The following is an 11,844-nucleotide window of genomic DNA, read 5'->3' on the forward strand; positions in this document are numbered from 1 at the left end:
TGTCATTTCCCCAAACAGAATCCCACACGAGCAGAGAAGGGAGCTCGCTGTGCTGCCACAACATTAATAAACTGGTCACACACTGTCCTGCTTCAGAATCAGCAACAGTGACGGCTTACCAGAAGAGTAAAAAGATTCTGTTCTGCAGAATTTACGCTGCTCAGTTTGTCAGATAAAAAATTAGAGGTGAACAATGGCTTACATTTTTAAAATAGATCAGTTTTATTCCCCTAGTTCCATAAAAACAACGTAAATAAAAGCAATTTGTACATCTTGCTGGTGAATTCACATAAATGCTCTCTCATTCCCTGAACCTTTGATTTCCTCATCCTCTCCAGTTTCTCTGTCCTGCTTTGACCACAGGCCACGGGAGCGGAGTGGAGGTGGGGCCTAGAAGAGAATGCTATGGCTATTTGGTATCATCTGTCTTATTGCTTGCCCTTTCAGTCCACTCATATTACTCTGAACATAGAATCAAAGTTTAAGATTTAAGCCCTAAACTTGTAGGAATCCCTGTCGGCTTCTTTGCATAGGCGTTACTTGGGATCTGAATGGTAGGGAGATCGGTGTGCAAAGTGGTTAGGAGCCCAAAGCCAACTGTTTATATAGAGACAGCCAACCCGAGAGTGCCGGGCCTGCCCACGCGAGGAATTACCTAGCACTGGGGTCAGCATCTTGCTCCGCTGTGTACGCATCCTTGGAATCAGATCTCAGAAAGGCAGTTTCAACTTTAACTCACTGAAACCTTTTGGCAATGGGCTAATTGCTTTAAAAGAGGGAAAAATACGGTTCCACTTGAAAGATCTTGCAAGTGGAGAATTTGTCCACAGGTTCTCATAAAAGCTAACTGAAATAACTGACTGATAATGGGTTACTAAGAGCCACCTAGGCAGCTGTCAACAGACAGATCTCAGCAAGACCAGGCCCATCAGTTTATAGTTCCTGTAGTTTTGTGATTGTCGCAAATGTAATTAATCAAAAAAAAAAAAAAAAAAAGGACCGGGAGCCAGAAAGATGAAACAGCCCCCCATCCCTGGCCGCAGGGCCTAGCTGGTTACGTGGAGGGGATGGCCCAGGACGCAGAGCCAGCGCTCTGCGGGGGCACAGCCCGGAGGGCAGCAGTCAGGGGTGCTGAATGCCCCAGGAAGGCTGCCTGCTCCTGGCTATTTCAAGAAGAAAGTCTTCATTTGGGTCTGTGTGTTTGATTTTCTATTATAGCTAGAGTCCCCGACAGAACAAGGGGCCTCAGGTCACACAAGCTTTATCTGGAAGACTGGCTCCGTCCCTCCCCAGCTTGTATCACTAGGCATTTGCTTCCCATTCACAGCAAGTGCGCCAGATTTTTACTTTTCAGGAAGTGATACAAATTTTTTTTACATACATAATTTTAACTCAGTTAAAAAAAATATAAGTAGCAACACAATGTAAACATTGTGACAGCAGTTCTGGAATGTCTTAAGTCTGAGATCCAAAGATTGTCTCAGCTTCCCGTATGCAAGGCTCCAGCCAGTGTCGTTACTGTGGGACAGAGTTTTCACATTTTACCTCAACAGAGACAAATGACTCCGACCTAGTTTAATGAGGTTTGGGAAAAACCAGCTGAGGTAGGCGCCATCATGTCCAGATTTGAAGGTGTTTTGGGATCAATGAAACACACCAATGATACTTGTTTTCTGTTTTGGGTGTGATGAATGTCGAAGCGCTGATGCTGACTCAGATCCTGATTCCGCACTGTCACGTATTAAATTCTGCTTCCTTAATTGAGCGCTAGCAGCTGTTTTGCAGAATATTGCATATTAAACCGCAGGCAGCCTGACAACAAATATTGGAGGAAGGGGAATTTTAAAAACCTAAAAGCTTAATGAATTGTTGCCCTTTAAGAACTTGAACAAAGATTAGCTCCTGAGGCTTTTGCAGGCAGACCTCCCTCACCAAGATGATCTTCCCATTTCCTGGCTGACAGCTTTGAGATGACACCTCACTGGTGATGTTTTGCTGACATCTCAGATTATGCAGACAAGCCCTATGATGAATAGCATTAGTAAAAGTTAAAACCAGAAAGATTGCAATTAATTGAAACCCTGAATTTTTCCTGGCAAAAGTAAAACCGAAGTTCTCTCTCCATGAGAACGAAGCAATTAGCCCCTGTCCCCACCCACCAAAAAACCTACACCCTAACACCAATCTAAAACGTGTAATTTAAAAGAAATAGGTTTTCAGGCCCACAGTTGAACAGTTCATCAAGGCTTTGCAGCTGGAGGTTTAAAAAATCCCACTTTCCGAAAATATCTGACAATCAAGGGCACAGAAACCAAGGTGATGCTGATTCTCACGGGTGCGAACAGCTTGTGGATGGCGTAGGCCACCACGAAGGTGCTTGTGCCTGCCGCCATCTTCGACTGTACCAGGGACTCTTTGAACCCGAGTTTAAGCAGGATGGCTGACATGTCCACACCACTGGAGTGGGGAGGCAAACAGACAAAGACAAAAAACGTTTACTACAACAAAGGATTAAGTTAAGCAATCAGTTTGGCTTTAAGAGTTACAGTATTTTTCAAAATGTGATGAAAGTAGCTAGATAAAGTCTCAGGAAAAAAAGTTCTTATTTACAAACAAAAACCAAGTATCTGTTACTGCCAGCAGTCTTACCTTGAAACCACCATGTAAAACATGCCCAAGGAGATTAACGAGAGGCCGATGTGCAGCGACACGCCAACAGCACCATATTCTTGAAAAATCTTTTTCAGCTGCTGCGACTTGCTTAACTTTTTCCCCTCTGTACTGTTGATGTCTCCGCCTGTTGTCACAGTGATTTTTCTGGGGTCCTGCACACAAACCAAAGAAGGGGAGACACACTGGGGAAGGAGCGAGGGGGTAGTGGTCACCAGTGGCTTTCAGATGCACGCGGTGTCCTACTCTCTCCTGTCCTCCTCATCAGCTGGGGCTAATGCCCACTTAGCCACTAAGGGCAGTGAAAGACTGGGTACCAGGTGTGATAGGCAGATCACGGCCCCAAAGATGTCTAGGTCCTAGGCTCCCGAACCTGTAAACATGCTACTTTACGTGGCAAAAGGATTTTGTAGGCGTGATTAAGGATCTTGAGATGGGCAAGTCATCCTGGATTTTCCGAGTGGGGCCAACATAATCACAAGGGTCCTTGTAAGAGGAGAGAGGGAGGCAGGAGGGTCAGAGAAGCAGATGTGAGAACAGAGGCAGTCAGGTTTGCAGTAACTTGTGCTCTGAGGCAGAGGAAAGGGCCACGGACCAAGGAATGCAGGTGCTTCTAGAAGCCAGAAGGACAGGAAATGGATTCTCCCCGACAGCCACTGGAAGGAACCTGCCGTGCCGACACACTGACTTTAGCCCTGGGAGACCCACTTTGGGCTTCTGGCTTCCAGGACTGTAAGATAATAAATGTGTGTTGTTTTATGCCACCAGGTTTGTGGTAACCTGTTGCAGTAGCCATCGGAACAAAACCCCAGGGCTCCTGCCCTTAGGGGCAACGATGATGCATGCTGAGCACGTTCTCTGAGCCAGGCATTGCTCAGTGCTTCTCTGTCTGCCTTCATCCTCACAACGACCTCTAGGTAGACGCAGCCACTCTTCCCCCTCCACAGAGGAGAGGAGTAGCGCGGGCTCAGAGGGGCCGAGGATTTGGCCCAAAGGCACTAAGACTAGAACCCTGGTGGCCTGGGTCCTCAGCCTGAGCACATGACAGCCCTGCAAGACTCGGTAAAACAAGGCAGTGGGTGCAAAATAAAACGGAGCACAAGCTATATTTACTTCTGGAAGCAAGGTTTATCCCTGAGAGCAGGGCGGGTAAAGGGAGAGTGAGTCCCCGAGCCATCAATACCGCGGCTGGGGTGAGTACAGAAATGATTAGTTGCGTGTGGCGTCTGTTAACATTTATGGAGCACCTACAAGGTCAGGAAAGCTTGGGAGCAACAAAAACAACAACGTTGGATTAAAAAGACAAAACACAACTCCTAAACATGGAGAGTGCCCTTTTGGTCAGAAGAGTTCTTCAGCTCTAACGACAAGCCCCAGGGCCTCTCGCAGGCGATATCTGGGTCAGTCCGCTCCGGGGACTGACTCTGCAGTGGGAAGGCTTCTTGTATTTTTAGCACATGCTGCAGTGAGCCACACTCCAAAGGCCAGAGCAGGGAGCACGCGGCCCGGATTCCCCAGGAGAAAGGGGGAGGACTCCCCAGGAATGAAAATGAAGTGACAGAGGCACCCAGAGCAGCAGACTCCAAACTCAACAAGGGAGGGGGTCCTTCCAGACCCCTGCTTCGGGAGCCCCTGCTGAGTGGGCGGTAGCTGGGACCAGGCTCATCTGGGGGGGGGGGAGGCCCCAGATGCTGCCTTTCTCAGGAGCTCCCAGGGGGCCTGGATGCTGCTGGTCCATTTGTCTAGGTCTAGGCACCCAGCCTCTGATCATACAGATCTGGGGTGAAGCCTGGGCACTGGGATTCGATATCCGTTCCACAGGCGCTTCGAAGTGATCAGCCAGGGTTGCCAGGTAAAGCCCCGCTCGCTCGGTACTCCTGCCTCCCCTGCCCTGCTCCTTCTGCCCTTTGCAGACTCTCCAGGTGGCCTTCCCTTCTCAGATGCACATGCCCTGCAACAGACTGAAGGGACTCCTGCCAGCACTTCCTAAGCTGGAAACACAAACTTCACCTCCAAGAGGCCCTCCTGGACCGCCTCACAGCTGCCTGCCCTCCACTCTCACATCACCCACTTCCCTCTCTGAGGTTTCCATCTTCAGGACCGTCCTGCTTATAATGCAACAAGTATAACAAATACACATAACAGATAATATAAGCGTTCTTTGCTTGTTTGCTGTTGGCCAGAGGCCTGGAACATGTGCTTCCCGGGAGCAGGAACCTGCTCCCTCTCGCCTGGTTCTCAGCACTCGGAGGGTGAAGGGACAGTCTCTGGCAAGTGTCTTGAGGGGGAGGCATCCAGAAGTGTCGAGATGGAGTGCATGTACTAGGATGTGATGAACAGTTTTAAGTGCAGCATGTCCCTTTCCTCCCCAGGGCATACTTCCACTGCCTCCCGTCCTGCCTACCCGCGTCTCATCCCCCCATTGTATGCCAGGCCCACACCATATCCTTCATCCCTTGTGCTCATCTGCATTGTCCCCGGAGCCAGCGGCCCTGGTGGCCCACCCGTGCCCCGCAATCCTCAGGCCTTGGGCGGACACTCCGTCAGAGCCTGCTGCCCCTCCTTCCATGTGGGCGAGCGGCTACTGCTGTCTGCCTCCTGCCTCCTTTACCCCCTAATGTGACTGTTTTCTTTTTTGACAACACTTGGACCAGAACTCCCAAGCGACTCTTGCCCAAGCTGTGGGCGGGAACGTGAGACCCCATCCAAGGGCCTGGGCCGGTCCTCGTCAAGGGGCTGACCCTACAGAGCACGAGACAGGTCTACCGACCAGAGGGGTGTGCCTGAGGGAGGCTGGGCTGAGCAGGTTTGGGGGAAGCTGCCTCAGGACAGAACCAGCGAGCAGGTGGCTGCTGGGTTTCCTCTCTGGTCACCCCACGTGTCCACACAGGGAAGACACTGGGAGCAAGAAGGGGTCTAAACCCTGGCATGACCTCAGCTGGGGCCCTGCTGACGTCCCACTCTGGCTGGTGACTCCCAGACGTGTATCCCCTGGAAATGTACACGGCAAGAAGACGCTGGCTGTGAACCAGGAGGTGGGCCCTCAGCAGACACTGGATCTGCAGGTGTCCCCATCGTGGACTTCCGGCCTCCAGGACTGTAAGAAATGAGTGTTTGTTGTTTAAGCTGCCCAGTCTATGGTATTTTTGTAATAGCGGCCTGCAGACTACAGCAACTTGTTTCATTCATCATCATGTTTTCAAGGTTCATCCACAGTGCAGTAGGTATCAAACGTCATTCCTCTTTATGAAGCAGAATTTGATTCAACTGAAATACAAGGTACAGATTCTAAAATTCACTTTGCAGGGCAAGCTGGGAGCCACGGCACATTTCGCCCGACAAAGAATGTCTGCTCTGTCTGGGAGCACGGCTGTTCCTGGTAACCCCCGGGCCAGCGTCTCAGCTGGTTCCATGCAGGACTAGGGCCCGGCTCTGGACTAGCTGTCAGAGTGATGAAGACGCACTGTGGGAGCTGCACGTACGCAGAAGACAAGGCACAAGAGCAGACTATCCGGTTGTCCCCAGAGAAGCTGGGGCTCCCTGAGGGGCCACATTCCGGGCATGGCGAGGAGGGGGTGGAACTCAGTCTTGGATTAAAATTTGCCCAGGATCATCCTTGATTTTTAATCATACACAACAGCTACTCATTTGCCCCTCCTCCCCAAAAAGTTGGCACAAAACTCAGATTTATTACTTAAAAAGAGTCTTTTCATTACTTCTGAATTGAAAGAGCATCTCTTTTGTTCCCAAACTGCAGCTGAGACTGAAAAACAAACAAAACCCTAGGACACCTAGAAGCCTTGGTCCTGGAATTAAATCTCAGTTTCATTAAAGGCTGCTCAGTCTCTTGGAATTAAGTGTTAAGGCCCCGGAGCTAGGGACAAACTCTAGTTCCTCACTGCCTTTAGCTTTGACTTCTGTGGGGTTTTTTTGAATTATGAAAACAAATGCTTAAAAAGGGGGAGAGGCTACTGAAACCCAGTACTGGGGTACCAGGTACCTGAGGCTGATTCTGATAGGCAGGAAAGATTTTTGGAAAGATTTTAGGAAAACCACCGGCGTCCTCAGGAGAGGCCCCTTCTGTTGAGCCGGGCACTGGGCTGAGCGCTTTAAAGGTGTCATCTCAGAAGAACCCTCTCAGCCCGTGATGTGGGCACCTCTGTCGCTCGCACTTTGACAGACGGGAGACTGAGGCTCCGGGAGGAGCTGTGAGCTGGCAGCGCCCAGACGGGGCTCTGTGCTGACCACCTAGACTGCGAAATCATGATGTCCCCCAAGAGCTGAACGTCCCTAAAGGAAGAGCCTGCTCCAGAACTGCGAGGCTCCCGATGGGGGAAGGGAAGCTAATCAGTCTCCTTTTGCTGTGTCAGCACCCACGCCCTCCCCGCCCACCAGCCAGAGGGCCGCTGGGAGCCGAGGTTCTTTCTGATAAACAGGCCCCGCCCACCTTTTGGCCCCGGAGGCGGCGGTGCAGATGGGAGAACTGCCAGGCGCCGATGCGAGGACAGTCTATCCACCAAGGGCCAAACAACGCCCTGGGGCCGATGATGGGTGACCCCACCCTTGACGATGGCCCAGACAAACTTCATTTCCCCCATCGGTCCCCTCAGCAGGACTGGGTGTAGCTGCCTCTCTCTCGAGAGCCCTTTTCTGTATGGCCTCTATTTCGGCAAAAGGCCTTTGGCCAAAAAGAGAAAAATAAAAAGGCTGCCAGGCTTCCAGCTACAGAATAACCAGTATCTGATTTCAAAACAATGGGAGGGACAAAATACTCAAACACAATGGACAATTTCCTGTCTGCTGGTGCCTCAGTTGGTTTTTAACTTTCTAGAGTTAGAATCTTACATGGACAATTTCTTCTTTTCATCTTGGTAAAAGGAAATCTCTTTAGGCATTGTGAGTCATGCATTTTTCTTCCTAACCCTGGAGGAGACTAACAAGGCAAAAATAAAGGAATTTTGAGGGGGGTGACTTACAATGAATGGAAACTTTTCAGACATTCATTTCTTCATGAAATATCGCCTTACGTACGTACCTGTGATGTATGCTTAGGCACTTCCCTGAATGCATATCACATCGCACCTGCTCTAGTGTCTCCACTAGATCTATAGAGTACTTTCATATGCTTCTGTGTGCGTGCATGTGTGTGATGCCTATCCCCATATTTATTAAGGTACAGAAGGGGCAGGAAGGTTTGAGGAATGAGCCAAAAATCTTGCTCACAAGTTGCTCAGATTGTTTGAAGTGACATCTATTTTCATTCATTCAATAAATAATAATAAACACTATATTGTGTTTACTTTGCACCACTGTTCTGAGTACTTTGAAAATTTGTATTAATATTTATATAATCCTCACAACAACCCTGTGAAGTAGGCAATACTGTTATGTCTACTTAAGCTCAGAGAGGTTAAGTAACTTTCTGAGAATCACACAGGGGTTACTGATCAGAACTGGGATCCAAACCAGTCGAGTGTGGTTCCAAGGCTTTTGTTCATAACAGCTGTGCTGTGTTCCTCACTTATTCATGTCTGCTCTGTGCTGGGCACTGCTCGAAATGTGGGGGACAGAGCAGTGAACCAAACAGACAAAACCCACTCTCGGGGAGACTATGTCTAGTGGGAGGGGAGGGGCAATAAACAAACGAGGAAGACATAAGGGCTGCTGATGTGACAAGTGCTGTGGGCAAATGCCAAGGATGGGGCGGGAGGCAGGGTGGAGGTGGACTGGGAGGGCTGCTGCCAGTTTAATCAATAAGGTCATCAGGGAAGAGTTCCCTGAAAAGGCAGCGAGTGAGTGAGAACTGGTGGAGATGGGGAGGGCGCTGGGGCTGAGAGAGCAAGCCGTCTGCTATTTCCTTTCTGGAAGTGGTAAGTGTAGGCAGGTTAGGCTGCTTTGCCAGGTGACCTGACACTGAATCAGGTTAAGTGAAAAAGGCACACAGGTTTCTCCTGTGTCTTTACCTCCTCCCTCCTCTCTGTTAGAGCAGAAACTCCTTGGTGGGTGTGTCTCTCTGGCACTTAATTAAATGCCTAGTACATTTGGGGACTCCAGCTGGGCATTGTACTTCCTCCCCCTAAAGACCAAAAATGAGGTGCCTGAGGGTAGCCAGGAACAGCCAGCAGCGGAGACAGCGCTCCACCTGCTGCCAGGCCCCATGGGGGAAGTGTTTTCTCAGAGAGATGAGTATCTTTTGTCCTAACTTCCTGTAGGATAGTGATCCCGCAGGGGTCCCACCCGTCTGACAGAGAAGAGGAGAAACAGCACAGCCCTGGGGCCCTAGGACTATGTATTCCCTGTGATGACAATACTGACTGATGCCGGGTATGCACATTATCTCATTTTACGCTCACTCCCTGGTATGTGAATTATTAACACCCCATTTTACAGATGAGGAAACTGAGATGCAGAGAAGTGAGGAATTTGATAGAGACACAGAACTAGTGAGTAGAGAGAGGGATGTGGGGAATCTGAGACCACACTCATCACCACTGGATAATACACTACCACTCGCACACACACACACCTGTCAGTGCCAGGCTGACAGGGCAGACAGGCAAGTCAGGAGAACATTCCAGATGATGAGCACAGAGAAAATCCATACCCCTGGGGCTGAGCGGGCCAGTGGAGGCACCCAAGGTATCCCTGGTAGTCAGGGAAAGCTTCTGGAAGGAAGGGACAGCTGGGCTGATCCACGAAGAATCACCAGGAGACAACCAGGTGTGGGCGGAGAGTGCTGGACCCCTGAGGGTCCCTAAACTGGGCTCAGGAGGTAGAGACAAGATCTACCACCTGTCAGATGGGGTAGTCGAAGGCAGGGAAGAAGCTTCTCCATCGTGGGGGAGGCATGGTAAGAGCATGGGTCAAAAGCCTATGGAATATTCAGGAAGCACTGGCTCCTGCTGGCGTTGTGCTAAGGCCCAAATCAGCTCATGGAATTGTCCCCCAAACTACTGTGGGGAAGGTGCTGTTTTTAGCCCTCTTAAAGGTCAGCACACAGGCTCAGAGGCCTTCAGCACTTGGAGTGATGTCACACTGCTGGTGAGTGGATGGTCGCAGGCAAAAGGACGAAAGGGTGCAAAGCTCGAGGCACTGCTTGTCTCAACTTGTTAGTCCTGGATCTCCAGACTTCACTGCTCACTGCTGTTTTCCTTTAAGGAGGCCCACTTAAAAGCAAAACAAAACTGTAACCGCTATTTTTAAAAAGGATAGTCTGCATGACCATTCTGAATGGCAACCCATTTTCACTTACCATACATAGAAGGAAACCGAAGTGAAACACAATGAAATAACACTGCGTTTCTTATGCGAGTCTTGCCTGAAGTCTGACGGGAAGGCCCGCTCTTCGGGTTACATAAAAGGGAGTGGCAGCGAGTGCTGGGAAGTATTAAAGACAGCAGCACCCACGGAGCCTCTCCTCCGCCCAGCATGACTTCAAAAGGGAACAACTCTAACGGCCAGTCGAGAACGCTGATACCGAGCCCAGGCCCCACCTCCTATTCTCTCGGCTACCACCACAGTACTGGCCGGACCCCTTGGGAACCTGGGGACCTGCCGGAGACTGTGACCTTGGGCAGATCGCCGTACCTCCCTGAGCCTCAGTTTCACAGGCTGTCAACTGGGAGGATCGCTTCCTTGGTTTGTAGAGATATGGGGTATGCGGACCGTGGAGATGTTCGGTCTCGGGCAGCTGCGCGTGCAAAATTCTCCTTCGGTGGAGGAAGACGGGCGATTGGGGCGCCCAGGGATCGGGGCTCCGGGGGAATCGGTGCGGCCCGGGGATCGGGGTGGGGGTGGGGAGGCTTACCTGGCGGCCGTCACTGTTCCCGCGGGCCGCGCGCTGCAGCGGGGAGTGTGGCCCTGGCCCGAGCAGCGGCAGGAACACGGGCGGCGAAGCGCAGGGGGCGGCGGCGCCCAGGAGCCAGGAGGCGCGAGGCCGGACCCGGGCGCCCACTCTGCCAGCGGGGCCCAGGAGCGCCAGCAACCCGGCCATGGTGCGCAGCCCAGCGATGCCGCCCGCGCAGCCGACCACAGAGGGAACCAGCGCGGTGGGCGGGGCCCTCGGGAGCCCTAGCCCGGAGCGGCGGGGGCGGGGCCGGAGCCGGAGCGGAGCCGGGCACCGTTCTCGGCCCCGCCCACCGACCCCGCCCCTCCGGAGCCTGAGCAGCTAGGGCGGGGCCGGAGCTAATGGACGCGCTCCTATTCCGATTTAGCCTGAGAGTTGCTGGGTGGATTCTGACTGACGCATCCTGTTAGTTACAGGAGAGTCAAGCCAGCCCAGATTCTAGAGTGAAGGATGTAGATTCCTCCGACTTGATGGAAAATGACAAGGTCACCTGTGGAAGGGCTTGTGGGATGGGAAACATCTATGAGAAATGCAATCTACTACAGTATTCAACTATTAACTATAATGATGATAATAATCTTTGGTCTCCATGCTGCAGAAGAAGAAACTGAGGTGCAAAGAAATAAAGCCTTCTCTGAGGCTTCTTATCCTCATAAACTTCTCATGCCTGACCCTCTGTAGCATTTTGGTTGAAACTAGAGGATCCAAAGTGTTTCTAGATCTTTTGCAATTTTAGGTAGAAAAGAATTTAACACAAGGAATTGTTAAACCATTGAAAAAGCTGGAGGAGTGGGCGTTAGGCTGGGCCCCCAGGAAAGACTCTCTGGACAGAGCAACATTAGCCTGCCAGAGGAGCTGTCCCCTCAGCCACCGCCCGGATGGTGGGCATCAGGAGTGGGCCAATGGAAGGAATGAATTCTGGAGGAACTGTCGGAGCTGTGACCCCAGGATAAAAAAACTGCGCCATTGCAGCTGCCTTTCAGCTTCCACAAAACAGGTCACTGGACACTGGAAAGCTGGGTCAGGCTGCTGCCTCTGTCATAACTAACTATCCACACCCACGGGCTGTTGACAACTGAATTCTGCAGAAAATCCCCCCATCTCTGCAAACTTGTTGACCAGCAGCACACAACCCAAACTGCAGGAGAATGCCTCCGCCCCATGTCTTCCTTCAAAACACGGCACAATTGCATCCAATGGCAGAGACAAATTCATATCCAGAAACCTAGCTGCAAAGAGGAGTTTTAGCCTTTCTGCCAGGAAGTTACCTCAAGACTCCTCACCCTGCTCCCACCTGGAGAAGCCCCATATGTCTCACTGGCTGGAAC

General features: G+C 51.1%; 1 protein-coding gene across 3 annotated transcripts; it reads right to left on the reverse strand.

Annotated features, from left to right (window-relative positions):
- Positions 1-198: 198 nt before the first annotated feature.
- FAM210B (family with sequence similarity 210 member B) lies at positions 199-10,712 on the reverse strand. Of its 3 annotated transcripts, XR_010385005.1 has the most exons (4): positions 10,478-10,712; positions 2,650-2,855; positions 1,933-2,457; positions 199-1,812 (listed from the first exon to the last, which is right to left on the reverse strand). XR_010385005.1 is itself a non-coding variant. In XM_031433578.2 (3 exons), exons 1-3 carry the CDS (start codon positions 10,661-10,663, stop codon positions 2,241-2,243), a joined length of 609 nt encoding a protein of 202 aa, XP_031289438.1. In that variant the 5' UTR covers positions 10,664-10,712; the 3' UTR covers positions 199-2,240. The 3 variants fall into 3 exon arrangements, 2 of the variants coding, with proteins under 2 accessions (XP_031289438.1, XP_031289439.1); XM_031433578.2 differs by having other exon boundaries at positions 199-2,457; XM_031433579.2 differs by having other exon boundaries at positions 199-2,457; positions 2,650-2,825; positions 10,478-10,710.
- Between the last annotated feature and the right edge of the window lie 1,132 nt (positions 10,713-11,844).

The sequence above is a fragment of the Camelus dromedarius genome, chromosome 18, assembly GCF_036321535.1.
Source record: "Camelus dromedarius isolate mCamDro1 chromosome 18, mCamDro1.pat, whole genome shotgun sequence".
In the NCBI taxonomy this organism is placed as follows: Eukaryota; Metazoa; Chordata; class Mammalia; order Artiodactyla; family Camelidae; genus Camelus; species Camelus dromedarius.